The sequence below is a fragment of the Schistocerca piceifrons genome, chromosome 7, assembly GCF_021461385.2.
Source record: "Schistocerca piceifrons isolate TAMUIC-IGC-003096 chromosome 7, iqSchPice1.1, whole genome shotgun sequence".
Taxonomy (NCBI): domain Eukaryota; kingdom Metazoa; phylum Arthropoda; class Insecta; order Orthoptera; family Acrididae; genus Schistocerca; species Schistocerca piceifrons.
In genome coordinates, this window is record NC_060144.1 from 555,689,878 (window position 1) to 555,708,813 (window position 18,936).

At 40.5% G+C, this 18,936-nt stretch overlaps 2 protein-coding genes across 2 annotated transcripts in view; one reads left to right on the top strand and one right to left on the bottom strand.

The window, feature by feature from the left end:
* LOC124804625 (protein lethal(2)k10201) overlaps positions 1-2,410 on the bottom strand; it is a 79,720-nt gene extending 77,310 nt beyond the window's left edge. Inside the window, exon 1 of the mRNA XM_047264829.1 lies at positions 2,307-2,410. The gene's annotated coding sequence lies outside the window, so the exon portion shown is untranslated. The remainder of the gene's footprint in view (positions 1-2,306) is intronic.
* Positions 2,411-2,424: 14 nt separating this feature from the next.
* The window catches only part of LOC124804626 (signal peptidase complex subunit 3), a 61,347-nt gene continuing 44,835 nt past the window's right edge, over positions 2,425-18,936 (top strand). Inside the window, exons 1-2 of the mRNA XM_047264830.1 lie at positions 2,425-2,709; positions 2,804-2,877. Coding sequence (XP_047120786.1) covers positions 2,567-2,709; positions 2,804-2,877 — 217 coding nt within the window. The 5' untranslated portion in view covers positions 2,425-2,566. The remainder of the gene's footprint in view (positions 2,710-2,803; positions 2,878-18,936) is intronic.

Consider the following 18,936-nt stretch of genomic DNA (forward strand, 5'->3'; position numbering starts at 1 on the left):
AACTCCGTGCCGTAATGACGTCACACATCATAACATCCTTACGTCATGGGTCAAAGTAGATGGATGGGATCGGATGCTTCTGTTGACCCAACTCTAGAACTGTCAGTGGAATCGGGTGGCCAGTAAAAACACCCGACAATTAACTTGGCTTCACCTACACCTGTTATAAATGACCAGATAACTTTAATGACACACTCAACTTTGATTTCAATCGAGACAATATTTTTGTGAACTGCAATGGACACTCCCTCTTCTATGGCCACTAATCTATCTTTCCAATATACATTCCACAATTCACTAAATATCTCAGCGCTTTCTGCTTCAGGTTCAGCCAGCTCTTGGTACCAAGAATAATTTGAGCACAATAACTTTCTTGGAGGGCAGTAAATTTGGGAACTTTACTACCAATACTTCGTCAGTTTACTGATAAAATTATGACAGTCAAAGTGTCTTTATGCTGAATGCTGTTTGACTTCCCTTGCTGCATATCGACTGGCAAGTGTTCATCAGACCAAGTCAAACTACCGCCTAGCCCAAGAAATCCCATGTGCACTCCACAAGTACTCTGCTATCCAAGTAGCTGCTTGTTTTGTGGAGTGCACCATTGATCTATCACCAGGAGTCCTACAAATGCCCACAGGGTAATGCAGGTCTAGAAACCTGCAGCCAAGACTGTGTCAAAGTCAACAAAGCCTTTGGTTGAGACCCTTCACTCGGCTCCAAACCAAATGATCCCAATCAACTCTGGGAACAATGCTGCAAACTGTGAGGCAGCAGTCTACCTAGTCTATGGTCAACTGTCCTTTTAACATTGAGCCAACTTCCTCTACGTACTTTAGTCCTGTGTTTCAAGTTCTTCATTGAGATGTGACACTACTGCTTTTTTCATCTAATTTACTGAATGTGTATAACTTTGTAGCCTTTAGTAATGTTTCACGGGACGTCTTATCATGCTCTCCACTAGCAAAACTATAGTTTTCCCCAATTGACTCTTTGTTGATTAAAGTCTCCACCGATCATTTCAAAATGCTTGGGAAACTTATGTACAAGTGAACTACAGTTTACTCTAAGGTTTTCAGTTACATCATGAGGTGAGTCCGGTGGGTGATAGAAAGATTCAATTACCATTTTATGCCCACTCCTGATACTGGCTCTTGTCCAAACAGTCTCACATGCAGCTTCAAGTTCTCTCTCAGTTCTTATTTACTGTGACAAATACACCACCCTCACTTCCCATTAGCCTATCCTTTCAGTATACACTTAAATTTTCCTCAAAAAATCTCATTGGTACCAATTTCAGGTTTCAAATAGCTTTCTGTACCTATTGTTGTGTGAGCTTCATAGCTTTTCAGGAAGTTTAGTACTCTCACCTCTGGGGGGCATTCTTACAATTATATTTCTGTGTCTTCTACAGCTATTGTTATCTGGACTGGACGGAGAGTCACCTGATCTAAAAGCCCTTGTGTGCACCTTCACAAAGTCAGCTCCCTTGGTAGCAGACTTTGTTGTGTGGTGCACACCTGACCCATTTAGGGGGATCCTACAGTTCTCAACCCTATTGCCCAAGTCCAGAAAGTTGCAGCCTCGCTTGTAACAGAACCTTCAACGTCTCTGGTTCAGGTCCTTCCACCTGACACAGAACCAAGGGCTGCAGTCAGTTCTGCAGGCAATGCTGCAAATTGTGAGCTTCAGAAACTCAGTGTGGATGGGTGGCCTTCTCAACCTTCTCTACTGTACGGTATATTGGGGAATATTCTCTTCCCAGCACTTAACAGTGACTTGTAGGTTGTGGAGGTAAAGGTAGGCAGGAGTGTGAAACAGGTTAATTTCCACTATTTGCTCTCCTCTCGTTACTTGGACTTCAGACAACCAAACTGCTTATTATATTCAGACTTCTAGAAAAATTACAAACGTAACTTACGTTCTTCATTTTTATTACTCCGTTTGTATTCTTATGAGTAGGTAAACAAGGAAGACTTAAGGAAGATAATCTTTTTGAAACAGTTGCATAAATTTCATAAAACGTTCTATTAAATCAACATTTAAAGTGTGTTCCAACGACTTTGTGATCAAAATAACTACAATTAATCAATAATGAGGGCGTTCACAGCGAGAAACTTGGTAAAATATGATGCTTTGTTTTAATTTCTGAAGCAATTGATAAAACGCGAAGTCAAATGTCGAAATTCTGAACTATTGTTACAGACGGACTTTCATAATATTGTTGACTGAAATTATATTTTGGAATAAACAGCTCACACGCAAATCATAAATATTGCTTATTACAACGTATTTATATTACGTACCTGCGTCTCCGTGCCCACATAAAAGTATTAAGTAACTCTTATAGGTTGGCAGACGAAAAACTATCGACGCAAACTTAAATTTACGTTTCGGTCAAAGATATTACGTTGTGATAGCATCATCCTTGGTACGCGATTCGCTTGTGCTACACATGTTGCGGTACACGTCAATGATAGTTGTGAACTGTAAATGAGTATTAGAAACAGAGAATTTTTTATTTAAATTCGACAGAAATTGGCTGTAGAGCAGAAAACTCGCAAATATGCATTCTGTACTGGTCAGAGGAAACGCAATACTTGCGTATACTTTGAGCGTCTTAGCTGCCCTTACTTTCTGCTGCTTTCTGTCAACAGTATTTATGGATTACAGAACTAAAGCGACGATGAACACTGTTACGGTTATGGTGTAAGTATGAGCCCTTCACGTGCGTAGTTCAAAGTTCTTGCCTGTTCTAAGGGTAAAGGAAATAAGCGCCATATGTTTAATTGCTATTTTGCAGGAAGAAGCACCCAAGCGACAGTGCAAGACGCGAGCTAAACGATCTGGGAGTACTGACGTTTAATTTACAGACAGATATCCTTTTTGTATACGGCTTTTAAACGTCCAGTGTGTGATACAGAAGCATAGATAGTTTTGTTTATCTAGTACTACGACATTTCTGTATTTGTTCCATAGTTATGATCTTCCAGTACTTCTGAAATTGTAAGTTACGGAAGTATTTTGCTATGTGCGCTTACTTTTCAGTCGTTAATCTTCCATTTTCTTCTTCATTCCTGTGCCAACAAAATCATCAATGGCCACAGAATAACATTTGCTCAAGTGTAAATTTTCGTTTTTATCTTCTCTATGTTGAATTAATAGTAGAATATGTGTTATCTTAGTATAGTTCTTCTTTTTATTCCACATAAGATATGATGCTTCTCTCATATTTAGTTAAAGTGCTGTTGACAGATTGATTTAAATTGTTATGATAGGGGATGATGCGCAATAATGAGACCATTAATCGTTTTTTTTAAACCATTGAAACTCATTGCTGCAGTCACATTTGTTACAATATTAGTTTGCATGCTTCCACCCAGTACTGTCGTTCAATGTTATTTTCTGGAGCAGTGTAGTTGAGGTTAATCAAATAGTTCATAGCTCTACAGATGCAGGCTTAAGAATATTATGTAAAGTTGATAGTCAAACATTTGTTGGGAGCCATTGGAATTCTTGCACAATATATTTATTCATCAAAAGTATTTGCGATGAGCAAATTTAATATTAATTGTGACATTCAGAAACAAAATACTAAAGTAAAAGATGCCTTCATATAGACTGTATACATGTCTCAGGTTTATTACAAAGTTTTATACTCGGTTACAAAGGTCTACAGTGGAAATCGGCATTCTGGACAGAGAGAAGGGAGTGCAAGGGGCATAGCAGCAGATGTTTGTGGTTTGTGCAGTGATAGTGTAGACAGAGTGCAAAACCATTTTTTGTTATAAATCAAACTGTCCTAAGTGGGATGAGAAAAATTATATAATGTATTTACAATGTAGGAAAAGACAGATTGCTACCTATCATAAAGAAGGCATGTCAAGTTGCAGACAGGCACAATTAAGACACGCACATAAAGCTTTCGGGAAAAGCCTTCATCAGTAAAGAGAGAGAGAGAGAGAGAGAGAGACACACACGCGCACACACACACACAAGCTTGCGCGATTGCCAACTCCTCCAGCATCTCCGGCTCGAGCTGTTGGAGTTGGTGGTGTGTGTGTGTGTGTGTGTGTGTGTGTGTGTGTGTGTGTGTGTTTTGGTTTTTTAAATGATGGAGGCTGTGGCTGATAGCTTTATATAAGTGTCTTTTAATTATGCCTGTCTGCAACTTGACATGTCCTCTTTACAGTAAGTAGCAATCTGTCTTTTCCTACATTGTTGATATTCCTCTCTGGATTTTTCCATTGTTTGACAAAATTTATATCATTTTTATGTATTTATTTTTTTCATAGACCATTCAGTATGGTAGTATGACATATCAGGTACATTGCAGAATAATATATGCATATAGAATGTTAATAAAGTAGGTTATGATTAGGTGAGGATAGGGCAGTAAGTGAGCCAAGGCCTAATCAAAGGAACCATTCCAGCATTCACATTAGCAACATGGGGAAACCCTGGAAAACCAAATTCAGAATACTAGTTAGGGAATAACCCACAGCTCTCCCAAATATGTGCCCAGCACATGAAGACTGGTGTAGCCACCTCAAACAGTACGATTGGAATGGGAATCATGAATTTACTTTGTGAGCAACATGCACAATAAGTAAATCAATGAATAAAATATTTTGAAAATAAAAACACTTGGCCACATTACATAACACTGCTGAAAAGTAAAACTTGCACAATAAGTAATCAGTGATGTAACCAAATCATGAAACTTTGATATAAAACACACTTGAAAAGATACAAACAAATGGAGCACATTATGTAGCACAGCTGAAAAGTATAACAGCATATATATTCAGCTAGAGCTTTGCTATGGAGTATGGCATCCTTACCAGATAGGACTGATGGAGGATATTGAAAAAGTCCAAAGTAGGGCAGCTCATATTATATTATCATGAAATAGGGAATAGAGTCATGGACATACGAGGGGTCGACAGAAGCGTCCGCTCCCACGCATTGGCTTTGACACGTGACGTAAGGGTGTTGTCGTGTGTGACGTCATGACGGCGCGGAGTTTGGTTTGTGAGTGTGGCGTGTTTGTAGATGTCGTCATGTTGTGGTTTGTTGTGCTCTCTGGTGGTATGTTCAGGGTTTTCGTTTGTGTGGTGTAATGGGCTCAGTTTGCTTTTGCTCATTATCCAGAATTGTTCGAGTGTTGGCTGTATTTGTAGTGGAATTCGTTTCAGTAAGTTAACGATTTTGTGTGAAGGTTAATTTAGTGTTTTTCGCTGTACGTCGTGTGGTATTAGTAAAATTAATCAGTTGTTATTTTTGTTTAGGAATGGATATGATGGGTAAAATTAGCAGTACGCAGGTCAAGGGAAGTGTTCGATCCCAATGTGTGGCTGTGTGTGATGGTACTGTTATCGGGAAATATTTTTGAGGTATATAGGCCAAGGAAAGTGTTTGATCCTAATTTATGGGATCGGGAGCTGGTGTTGAGCTATATAGGTCAAGGGAAGTGTCCGATTCCAGATGATATTGTGTTTAGTGGTATTTGGGGAGTTTTGTGATGTCTGTTTTTTTCGTCGTTTTGTGTGGTTTTGTATGGGGGTGGGTGTCTAAATTTCTAAATTTTTTTATATTTAGTTTACCCCCACCCAAAAACACCCCATTTCCCGCACTTGCCCCGTTAGTGTCATTAGGCTTTTTGTGGAAAGTGTGTGTGTGTTTGTTTTTCGATGTATTTACGTCCTCATAATGTGTACGTAACGACTTTATATGCGCCATATTGGAATCGTGGTTTATGGTCGATTCCGCCATATTTGTGACATCATGGGTCAAAGCAGACAGGCGGGATTGGACGCTTCTGTATTTACCATATGAGAGTGAGTTGTGTTGACAATCATTAAAACAAAGCTGTTTTTCCATTGCGGTGTGTGTAATCACAAAATTGCAATCACCAGCTTTTTTCTCTGAGTGGGAAAATATTTTGTCGCGAACCAACACAGGGAGGAATGATCATCATAATAAAATAAGAAGTATCAGAGCTCGTGCAGAAAGATTTGTTCATTTTTCCCACATTCTGTTAGAGAATGTAACAGTAGAGAAATAGATTGAAGGTGATTCGATGAACCCTCTACCAGGTACTTAGTTATGAGTTTGAGTGATCGTGCTGATGTAGAGGCTCAACAGTAAATGAGATCCTAGTAATCTTGTATGCCAGCATTTACATTGTAGAAACACTTCTCTGTAAGAAACAACCGGAATGGAAAGTACTCTTTTCATAGCCCAGAAAAGGTGAATGTGTAATGAGCAGAGCTAGGGATGTAAAAAAAGGGAATTAGTTTTCAGCTTATGTGACAGTTTCAGAGGCACTTAAATCTAAACATCTTGATGTATTCACACTTTTTTACTTGCAAGTATTAGTACCCATATCGTGTAATATAATGTATCATGTCTAGTAAAGTAATGTGATACATAATGTTATATTGTATAACATGCGGTTATGTCATCCAACATGACACTTGTCATATAATGCAATGTGACAAAATGTGTTGTTAAAGTTCCATTCGATGATATAACTGGTTACTATGGCTGGTGAATCTTCTGGATATGGGCAAAAGATCAGGGACTTCAGCCTATAAATTGCAAGATGTGTGTGTGCCAACACCTTGAACCTAAGAGATCTCACTGTGCTGGGGACGTAAGATTAACTTGTAAGGTGTTTGGATATAAATGTCTTTGAAGCTGCCAGATAAACAGTTAGCTAGTTTGTTTCTTTCACATCCCTACCTCTGCCTGGGACGTATTCACCTTTCTTTGTTCTTTCTGGTTCCCAAATTTAACTCTAGTATATTTCGACATTAGGCTGCCATAGCTTGGCAATTCACGTAGATTTTTGTTGTCTCAGGCAGCAACGAATCTGGTATAGGTTTTTTTATTATTTTATATACAGGGTGTCCCATTTATCTTGATCACCCTAAATAACTGTTTGTCCGGATGCAAATTACAAAATGTTTCAAGCAAATGTTCTTTAGCCGTCAGGGGTACATCAATCATTTGTTTTTCACAAAGACCTATTCAAAAATACAGGGTGTTACAAAAAGGTACGGCCAAACTTTCAGGAAACATTCCTCACACACAAACAAAGAAAATATGTTATGCGGACATGTCTGGAAACGCTTACTTTCCATGTTAGAGCTCATTTTATTACTTCTCTTCAAATCACATTAATCATGGAATGGAAACACACAGCAACAGAACTTACCAGCATGACGTGAAACACTTTGTTACAGGAAATGTTCAAAATGTCCTCCATTAGTTGAGGATACATGCATCCGCCCTCCGTCGCATGGAATCCTTGATGCGCTGATGCGGCCCTGGAGAATGGCGTATTGTATCACAGCCGTCCACAATATGAGGACGAAGAGTCTCTACATTTGGTACCGGGGTTGCGTAGACAAGAATTTTCAAATGCGCCCATAAATGAAAGTCAAGAGGGTTGTGGTAAGGAGAGCGTCGAGGCCATGGAATTGGTCCGCCTCTACCAATCCATCGGTCACCGAATCTGTTGTTGAGAAGCGTACGAACACTTCGACTGAAATGTGCAGGAGCTCCATCGTGCATGAACCACATGTTGTGTCGTACTTGTAAAGGCACATGTTCTAGCAGCACAGGTAGTGTGTCCCGTATCATGATAACGTGTTCCATTGAGAGTAGGTGGAAGAACATGGGGCCCAATCAAGACATCACCAACAATGCCTGCCCAAACGTTCACAGAAAATCTGTGTTGATGACGTGATTGCACAGTTGCATGCGGATTCTCGTCAGCCCACACATGTTGATTGTGAAAATTTACAATTTGATCACGTTGGAGTACATACTGACGAAACTGAAATGAGCTCTAACATGGAAATTAAGTGTTTCCGGACACATTTCCACATAACATCTTTTCTTTATTTGTGTGTGAGGAATGTTTCCTGAAAGTTTGGCTGTACCTTTTTGTAACACCCTGTATATCACCACGTACCATTTGCTGAAACACAAAGTTATCAATTACAAAATACAACACCGACTTTGAGCCTGGAATCACAAACTCATCCACTTGCTGGAGTTGTCAGAAAACCAAGTAAAAACATAACACAAAATTGACTTTGACTCTCTTGCAACATTGCCCAGGAGTACAACATTCGAAGATGCTCAAAGTGGTGACCCTGGACATCGATACTCTGGTACACTCATTGAATGAAAGAATTATTTACTGCTTCCAGTGGTGCCTGCTGAAGAGAATTACAAGCAAGCACGATATGTGCCTGCATATCCTCTGGAGATTTTGGAATATCACAATAGACAACATCTTTAATGCATCACCAAAGAAAAAAGTCCAGAGGCTTTAAATTGGGAGACCTAACAGGCCAAGTAACTGTTCCTCCTCGACCAATCCATCTGGCAGGATACCTCTGGTTGAGAACACAATGTGCATGCAAAGCATTATGTCCTGGACATCATTATGTTGATACCACATTAACATTCTGTCTCTTAGCGGTACTTCATCCAGAAGAGGAGGAAGAATTCATCTGAGTAAGTTGGCATACACTGTGCCGTTTGACTACAATTGATGAAATAAGGGCCAATAATTTTAGTACCAAGCATCCCACACCAGATGTTAACTCTCCATTGACGCTGATGTTCCACCTGTCTAAGCCATCATGGGTTGTCACTGGGCCAGTAACGCACATTCCTCGTATTTACCTGTCCTTTGTTTGAGAGGGAACATTCATCAGTAAATAGAACATTGGAGAAGGAGTTCAGGTTGGCGAGAATTTGCTGCTGTGCCCACTGACAGAACTATACACGATTCTGGAAATCATTCCCATGCAATTCTTCATGTAGGTGTACATGGTAAGGATGGAACCAGTGATGTTTAAGAATATGATATACACTGGTTTTAGGACTGCCAATCTTATGTCAAGCTATTGTGTGCTCGCTTGTGGATTCATGGCAACGGAAGCGAGAACAGTAACTTCGCCAGCTTCGTTTGTGCGAATGCTGCGACGATTGTGTTGTCGTGGGTTGAAACTTCCCGTTTCCTGAAGCGTCACAACAAGGCAAGAAAACATCCGTCGGGAAGGTGGGTTCTTGTCAGGATATCGCTCTCTGTACAGTTCTGCTGCCTGCGTAGCATTTCGTCTACCTTCAACAACCACAATAAAAGAAATGTTATGTCCGTGTAGTTTGCTGGAAGGACAGTCTTTACTGTCTGCCTACTCGACACAACAGTATTTAAAAGGACTAAACTACTGTACTAAGTGTACCTGCACATAAGAAAACCGAATTGCAATTACTGTTCTGCTAACTTACATTCCCCATAGATGAGTAGCATTTCTACCTTCTCTTCGTTGGTGTACATCTACTCGCACAACTCAGGGTGCCATTTAAGAGTCATACCACTGTTCATATCTTTGTAAAAACATAGTTACAATGAAGGCAATCGTGCTGAGTGATGTCCCCCTGACAGCTAAAGAACATTTGCTTGAGACATTTTGTAATTTGCATCTGGACAAAGTCATTTAGTGTGGTCAAGATAAATTTGACACCCTGTGTGTGTGTGTGTGTGTGTGTGTGTGTGTGTGTGTGTGTGTGTGTGATTTTTTAATCGTGTTGCTTGTATCATGGGAGCGGATTGAGGTTTCACAAAACAGGGACTACATGTCTTTGTGTACATCTGCACAAAATTTGAACAGATTTATTCAAGTTTCATACATAAAAGTGGTGTCCATAAAAAGACTCACAAATGTGTTTTTCACATGTAAAATCCAAATGAAGCTAGATTTAAAAAAATTTAATTTTCAATTTTGTCGTAAGAATGCATTTTTATTTGAGTCAATTAAAACCATGTCTGTGTATTGATTTAGTAGCTCATCTTTAAACTGTTGTGTGTCGCCAACTTACAAAGATTATTGGGTAAAAGAATCTTTGTAACTTTATCCATTTGTCTACCTTTGTGCAACATTTGATGAACCAGTTCATACAAGTCTAAGGTATAGAAGTGGCACACTTCAAAACTCTCCCAGAAAATGGGTTCTTGCATGTAAAATACAAACAAAGGTGACTGTTTTTGCATGTAAAATCTAGATGGTGCACGTACAAATGATGTCATTAGCTGAGCATTAATTGCAATTCAGTCAAAATCTTTTACAAAAGGAATCAATGATTTTGCATAATTCACCTGGGTGCCAGCTCGAGTTGCTTGCTCAAACCATGCTTAATATACTATAACATATAGCCTTTTGATACATATTTGTTACAGTGCTGCCACACTCCTAAAATCATTTTAACTCTGCTTAGAAAGCCATTTCCGTCTCGAAGATCTTTTATGTATGATGGTAGTACATCATAAAGAATGACACCAAAGTGGCTCAGATGTCACCACTGTGCTAATCAGCTGATTTGCATGTCAGCAAGTTCAGCTCTTGTCACCAGCATGCATTTGCATATGTACGAGGAGGGTGCAGTAATCAGACACAACTTTTCAAATAGGGGCTTGCAGTGAGCTCTAGCAGAGCTGCGTGGCAAAATTGGAATAGCCCTTTCCTAAAACGTAAAAATTTCGTTTAATTGACTATAATTTTACTCTGGAAAATTATTGTGAGAGTTACAGGGGACTTGGAGTAATCAAAAATGTCGTTCTAGCACTATCTGAGGAGCAAACTTTTGAAAAAATCCTCAGTGCAAAACATGCAGAACTGTTTCTCTCTGAGAGGTTAGTTACATGGTCTTCCCAGTTTGTCTTGGTCAACATACAGAGCAGTTATAATTAAAGTTTCTGTATCTGAGAGTGCACCCACGAAAAACAGGTGATCATGGAACAATGAAACTATGTGGAAACATTTGTAAAGAGAAGTAACAAATAAGCAATTGAAGGAAAAGCATTGTAATTTCGATGTGAGATGGTAATATTTGTTAAATGCATACCATGTTTACATTCCGAGTAACAAAAGTAACTCAATGTGACGACCATCTGTAATCATAACAGCCTTGAACCACAGTAGGGATTCCATTTCACAATTGCTCGCTCCACTTTCCAAACGGTGGACCGTGGTATTTTCAGCAGTCTTCACGCTGCTCGTGCAGAGATTGAAGGTCACACAGTGCATCCTGCATTCTCCGCCATGCCATTAGTAATTTCTTCAACAGCTTATGGTACAGTCGGCCATTGGCCTCTCTCAGGACCAATTCTCAAATTGTCAGGTAATTCAAACATCCAAATTGGAAAACTGTTCAGAACGAGGACCTCTCCAGAATCTTTTATTACTTCGATAGTGCAAGGTGCAGCAAAAATAGTGATGTTGTTTTCATAAAACAACTTTAAGAGGAAAGCTTTACTCGCCTTCTCCAGACTTATGTCACCTATGTGCAACTGTAATTCACACTGATGCTTATTTTTCTCCCCTACATCCCCATACCAATATCGGCGTCTAACAGCAAGTGATGACAATAACATTATTAACCATGCAAATTCTTCAATAGACAGTCTGAACATTATTCTTATAAAGTTGAATGCTCGCATGGTAAATAGTTTTCCATCTATGCTGGCTCAAGTATTGAAAGTTTAGTTATGATCTCCCTTTAAATTCCTAAAAGTTTTGTGCACCTACCCTTCGTAACCCATTTCTGCCTAGTATCAGATGGAGATCTTTGTTTTGATTCAACTTTCCAAATAGTATGTAGTTTGATTTCTTAAGGGCCACTCTTTTGGTATTGAACCATGAGTGCAAGAACTTGAGGACTTCATCACATGTAGTGGTCAGAGATTCCTTAAAATCACTCATTATTACACTGGGTTCATCTGTAAACATGATCTTGACAGATGATCTTGCCTGCAGTTTGTGAGGTGTGTGTGTCATTTCTACATCTGCATGGATACTCACCAAATCACACTTAATTGCCTGGCAGAGGGTTCATCGAACCACCTTCACAATAATTTTCTATTATTCCACTCTCAAACAGCACACGGAAAAAAATTAACCCCTATATCTTTCTCAAATTTCCTTTATTTTATTATTGTGATGAGCATTTCACCCTATGTAGGTTGGTGTCAACAAAATATTCTCACATTCAGGGCAGAAAGTTGGAGATGGAAATTGTGTGAGAAGATCCTGTTGCAATGAGAAGTGTTTTTGTTTTAATGATGTCCAACCCCCCCAAATTCTACAACTGATCGACATTAGAGATATAGGTCTATGGTTCTGTTCGATGTCCCTTTTTGAAAACTGGGATGACCTGTGCCCTTTTCCAATCCTTTGGAACGTACGCTCTTCTAGAGACCTATGGTGCACCGCTGCAAGAAGGGGGCAAGTTCCTTTGCATACTCTGTTTAAAATCAAACTGGTACCCTATCAGGTCAAGCGGCCTTTCCTCTTTTGAGCGATTTTAATTGTTTTTCTGTCCCTCTGTCATCTGTTTTGATATCTACCATTTTGTCATCAGTGCAACAATCTAGAAAAGGAACTACAGTGCAGTGCAGTCTTCCTCTGTGAAACAGCTTTGGAAAAAGACATTTAGTATTTCGGCCTTTAGTCTGTCATCCTCTGTTTCAGTACTATTTTGCTCACAAGTGTCTGGACATTTTGTTTTGATCCACCTACCGCTTTGACACAAGACCAGAATTTCTTAGGATTTTCTGCCAAGTCAGTACATAGAGCTTTACTTTCGAATTCGTTGAACCGCCTCTTGCATAGCCCTCCTCACACTACGTTTCGCTTCATGTAATGTTTATTTGTCTGCAAGGTTTTGGCTATGGTTATGTTTGCTGTGAAGTTCCCTTTGCTTCTGTAGCAGTTTTCTAACTCGCTTGTTGAACCACGGTGGCTCTTTTCCATCTCTTATGATCTTGCTTGGCACTTACTCATCTAATGCATATTGTATGATGGTTTTGAACTTTGTCCACTGATCCTCAACACTATCTGTACTTGAGATAAAACTTTTGTGTTTAGCTGTCAAGTACTCGGAAATCTGCTTTTTATGTCACTTTTGCTAAACAGAAAAATCTTCCTACATTTTTTAATATTTCTATTTACGGCTGAAATCACTGATGCTGTAACTGCTTTGTGATCGCTGATTCCCTGTTTTGGTGTTTCAAATTGTTTGTCACCGGAAGGTCTAATATGTTGTCACCACGAGTCGGTTCTCTGTTTAACTGCTCAAGGTAGTTTCCAGATAATGCACTAAAAAAATTTCACTGGATTCTTTGTCCCTGCCACCCGTTATAAACATTTGAGTCTCCCAGTCTATATCTGGTAAATTAACATCTCCACCCAAAACTATAACATGGTCGGGAAATCTACTCAAAATATTTTCCAAATTTTCGTTCAGGTGTTCTGTCGCAACAGCTGTTCAGCCAGGGGCCTATAGAGACATCCAATTACCATGTATGAGCCTGCTTTAACCGTGACCTTCACCTAAATTGTTTCGCATTTCAGATATCCGTCAATTTCCATCTATACTATCGCACTTTTTATCGCTATAAACACGCCTCCCCCTTCACTGTCCAGCCTGTCTCTGTGGTATACATTCCAATTTGAGTTTAGAATTTCATTACTGTTTACATCTGGTTTCAGCCAACTTTCTGTCCCTAGTACTATGTGGGCATTGTGAGCGTTTATTAATGAGAGCAGTTCTGGGACCTTTCTATAGGTGCTCCTGCAGTTTACTATTACCATATTAATATTGTCATTCCATGTTGCAGTTTGCCTACTGCTACCTTGTCACATCTCAGGAGGTGTCTTGTTGGGCCTAGGGAGGGAATTCTCTAACCTAAAAACCCCACATGTGCACTCCACATGTACGCCGCTACCCTTGTAGCTGCTTCCTGAGTGTAGTGCATGCCTGACCTATTCAGGGGGACTCTACATTTCTCCACCCAATAGCGGAAGTCGAGAAATTTACGCCCCAGATATCCGCAGAATCGTCTGAGCCTCCGGTTTAAGCCTTCCACTCGGCTCCAAACCAGAGGACTGCGATCGGTTCTGGGAACGACACTACCTCAGATTCCACCCTGTGAGCGAGGCTTTCCGCCCTCACCTACGCCACCAACCGCCTGTATGAACTGAGGATGACCTCTGAACCCTGATGGCTGGAGTCATGGGTGCCGACATGACCAACAATTTGCAGTTGGGTCCACCCAGCGCTCTCTATCGCCCCTGGCAGGACCTCATCCACATCTCGGATGAGACCTCCAGGCAAGCAGAGTGAACACTGGCCTTCTTCCCCGACCTTTCCACTATTTCGCTAAGGGGCTCCATTACCCGCCTAACATTGGAGCTCCCAATCACTAATAAACACCTCCCCCCATGTGCCTGCTCGGACCTTGCTGGAGGAGTGGCCACATGTCCACTCACAGGCAGAGCGGGGGATGCAACACGGCCATCCTCCACATTGACCCTCCGCCTCATGCGATGCGAACACCGTTGAACCCGCCTCTCCCCTCGGGGAGAGGGTGGCCCAACTGCGCCCCTTACCCGCGAAGGTGTCTCGACAGCAGGGACCATGGGTGAAACATGTAACACCTGGAGTGTACCATGCAACGCACCAGACTCCCCACTGCTGCTACACTCTGAGGCAGCAGCCTGAAGACAGCTGACCGCGGCCATCAGCATGTTCAGCTGTTCGCGAACAGTGGCCACCTCCTCCTGTTTCGGTACACAGCAGTCATACATTCTATCCATCCTAAGTAATCAACAATTTACTGTAGAGAGTTAAGTAATCAACTTTTAACTAGAGTGCTAATTCACTAAAGGCAGCTGATAGCTGACTAAACTGTGGTTACTAGACACTTCTTGTTGGGAACAATGAAAATAAACACTGAACTGAATTCAAAACAAACACGAAATCTATGGAACACTATGACTAGTACTTGAAAATTAAATCTCCCCAAAAGCAAAAACACGCGGAAAAAGAAGTGACAAGTAAGAAAAACACAGTTAATACAAAAAATTTACATAGCTTGCTGCACAGGAGATGGGAAGCAGATGGCAGTTAAAACAGCAGTTACAGAACGCACTGCTCTTCTTTGAACTTCCTTGATGTTTTCCATCAATCCTATCTGGTAAGGATCTCGCACTGTGCAGCAGTACTCTGAAAGAGGATGGACAAGTGTAATTTAGGCAGTCTCTTCAGTACGTCTGTTGCATCTTCTAAATACTCCGCCTATAAATCAGTCTTTGGTTCACCTTCACCTCAACATTTTGTGTGTGTTCTTTCCAATTTAAGTTGTGCATAATTAGAATTTCTAGGTATTTAGTTGAATTTACAGGCATTAAATTTGATTTATTGTTAATCGTAGTTTAACAGATTCCTTGTAGCAGTCATGTGGGTGGCCTCACAGTTTTCATTATTTATGGTCCATTGCCAATTTTCGCACCATACAGATATGTTATCTAAATCATTTTGCAATTTGTTTTGATCTTCTGATGATTTTACTTGACAGCAAACAACAGCATCATTTGGAATCAACCTAAGAGGGCTGTGCACATTGTCTCCTAAGCTATTTGTATAGATACGGAACAGCAGAGGGCCTATAACACTGCAAGAAATCATTTCTGTTTCACACGATGACTTTGTCAGTTACTACCAATTGTCATCTCTCTGACAGGAAATCACGAATCCACTCTTAACTGAGATAATATTCCATAAGCACGCAATTTGACTAAAAGCTTTTGAAGTACAGTGTCAGAAACCTCCTGGAAGTCTAGAAATACCGATTCAGTTTGAAATTCCTTGTAGATAGCGCTCAACACCTCTTATGAGTAAAGAGCTGGTTGTGTTTCACAAGAGCAATGTTTTCCAAATCTGTGTTGATTGTGTGCCAATAGACTGTCCTCTTCAAGGTAATTCAAAATGTTGAGACACACTATATGTTCTTAAATCCTGCTGCATATTGATGTTAATGATATGGGCCTGTAATATTGTGGATTACTCCTATTGTCTTTCTCAACAATTGGTGTGAACTTTTCAACTTTCCAGTCTTTGGGTATGGATCTTTTGCCGAGCAAGCTGTTGTATGTGATAGTTAAGTATGGAGCTGTGGCATCATCATACTCTGAAAGGAGTCAAATTGGTACACAGTCTGGACATGAAGACTTGCTTTTATTAAGTGATTTAAGTTGTTTCACTACTTTGAGGATATCTACTTCTAAGTTACTCATGTTGGCAGCTGTCCTTGATTTGAATTCTGGAATATTTATTCATTTTCTTCGGTGAAGGAATTTCAGAAGGCTGTGTTTAGTAACACTCCGTTAGCAGCAGTGTCATCAATAGTATTTCCATTGCTATAAGGCAGAGTAGGCATTGATTGTGTCTTGCTGCTAGCATACTTTACATACGACCAGAATCTCTTTGAATTTTCTGCAAGGTTTCGAGACACAGTTTCACTGTGGAAACTGTTATTAACCTCTCACAATGAAGTTCGTGCTAAATTTCAAGCTTCTATAAAAGATCACCAATTTTGGAGATTTTGTATTCATTTAAATTTGGCGGCATTCGTTTTTCTTTGTTTCTGCAACAGTGTTCTGACATGTTTTGTGTGCCATGGGGGATCAGCTCGGTCTTCTGTGAATTTATTTGGTATAAATCTCTCAGTTGCTGCCGGTAGTATTTCTTTGTATTCATGTCACACCTGATATACACTTTCATTGTTAATTTGGAAGGAGTGGAGATTGTCTTGGGAAGGCATCAAGCAATTTTTTTTATTCTTTTTTTGAATAGCTATTTTTTTCATGTATTTGTGGAGGATTTGGGAGTTATGGTATTTAGTCTCGTTGCAACCACCCTGTATCTATTTTGATCTTTGTTATTAGCTCAGGATTATTTGTTTGTTAAGAAGTCAAGCATGTTTTCACAACTGTTTACTATTCGAATGGGCTCATTAACAAAATGCTCAAAATAATTTTCAGAGAATGGCTTTAGCACAATTTCAGATGACGTTTTATGCATACCTCCAGTTTTGAACATATATTTTCGCCAACATATCGACAATAAATTGAAGTCCCCACAACTATAATTGTGCGAGTCGGGTACATGTAGAAATTAGACTCGTGTTTTCTTTGAACCTTTCAGTAATTGTATCATCTGAGTTGGGAGGTTGGTAAAAGGATCCAATTATTATCTTATTCCTGGTACAAAGAATGACCTGCACCCATACTGAATCACAGGAACTATCTACTTCAGTCCTGCTACAAGATAAACTACTTCTAATAGCAACAAACACACCACTGCCAACTGTGTTCAGTCTATCCTTTCTGAACACCATTAGGTCCATTGCAAAAATTTCAGCTGAACTTATCTTTGGCTTTAGCCAGCTTTCAGTGCCTATAACAATTTGTACATCAATGCTTTCTATTAGCTCTGGTACTTTCCCTACACAGCTACAACAGTTTACAGCACTTATACTGATGGTTCGTGCACGTGCATTCTTCCTGTGTTCGACCTGCACCCTTTGAGACTGAAGCCATTTTTGTGTTTCCCCGAGATCCTGTAACCTAAAAAATTGCCCAGTCCATGCCCTTGCTACCCATGTAGTTGCCTCCCACTGTGTAATGGACTCCTGACCACCTTAATAGAACCCGAAACCTCACCACCTTATGGCACAAGTCAAGGAATCTGCAGCCTACATGCCCAAAGAACTGCCCGAGCCTCTGATTAAGTCTCTCCATTCGGCTCTGTAACAGAGGTCCACACTCGGTCCTGTTGTTTACTCTGCAAATGGTGGGCTCTGCATTCATCTTGCAAACAAGACTGGCAGCCTTTACCACTTCTGATAGTTGTTCAAAACTAGAGAGAATCTCTTCTGATCGAAAGCGACGCACATTATTGATACTGACGTGAGCCACCACCTGCAGTTGGCTGCACCCTGTGCTCTTCATGGCATCCAGAAGGATCCGTTCCACGCCTGGAATGACTCCACTCCACCCAGTATACACTCAGAGTGCACATTGTCTCTCTTCCTCTTCTTGGCAGCCATGTCCCTCAGGGTCCCGTAACGCAGCTTACATTGGAGATCACAAATACCAATAATCCCAACTTCTTTAACTGCCCGGATCTTGCAGGCTGAAAGGTTTCCTCTAAAACAGGACAAATGATTGCATCTGGCTGAGGGACATTGTCAGTTACAGACTGCACATGGAATCTGTTTGTCAGACTAACCGGGGAGGCCTTACATTTGGCTCCCTGAGAAGTCTTTTGCTGCCTGCCATGCCCTGAGGCAACCTCCCATTTGACTGCAGGCGAGGGGTCAACCTCGGTGCAGCAGTAACTGGGCTGCCCACCAGTGTAGGCTGATTGCGGACTTCTGGTTCATCCTGGACATCCACTGGATCCCCATGGCTGGCTCACAACAGTGATGCCCATCCACTGCAGCCTCAAGCTGTGTAACCAAAGCCATCATGGCCTGGAGCTGGGAGTGAAGTGTCACCATCTTGGTTTGCATCCACACAAAGCAATCACAGTCCCTATCCAAACTAAAGACTGTGGAAAATTACGCTGCACAGACAGACAAACAAACAACTATTGACACACTCTATGGAACTCTACTGTAGACACTGACGAAAATGCAAGAACTGGGTGTAGTAAATTAGATTAACACGCAGAGATTCAGAAACTAAACTACCAAAGCACTCGGCTGAGAGTAAGTAGTTCATTCTGATTAGGAACTTCTAATGTCACATTTCGGTTTACTTTCTGTAATGTGTCACACAATTGGTTTACTTTCCATAATATGTCACAAAGTCAGTTTACTTTCCAACACAAACAAAAATTCAAGAACTGTGTCTATTATATATTAAATTAATATGCTGCTACCAAAGCACACAAGTGTAACTATAAAACTCAATCCTAGTTATGAACTTGTAAAATGTCACAAAATTGGTTGCTCCCCTATTGCTGCTTGTGCCTGTCGGCTGCTGCTACCGGACTAGCTGACTAATG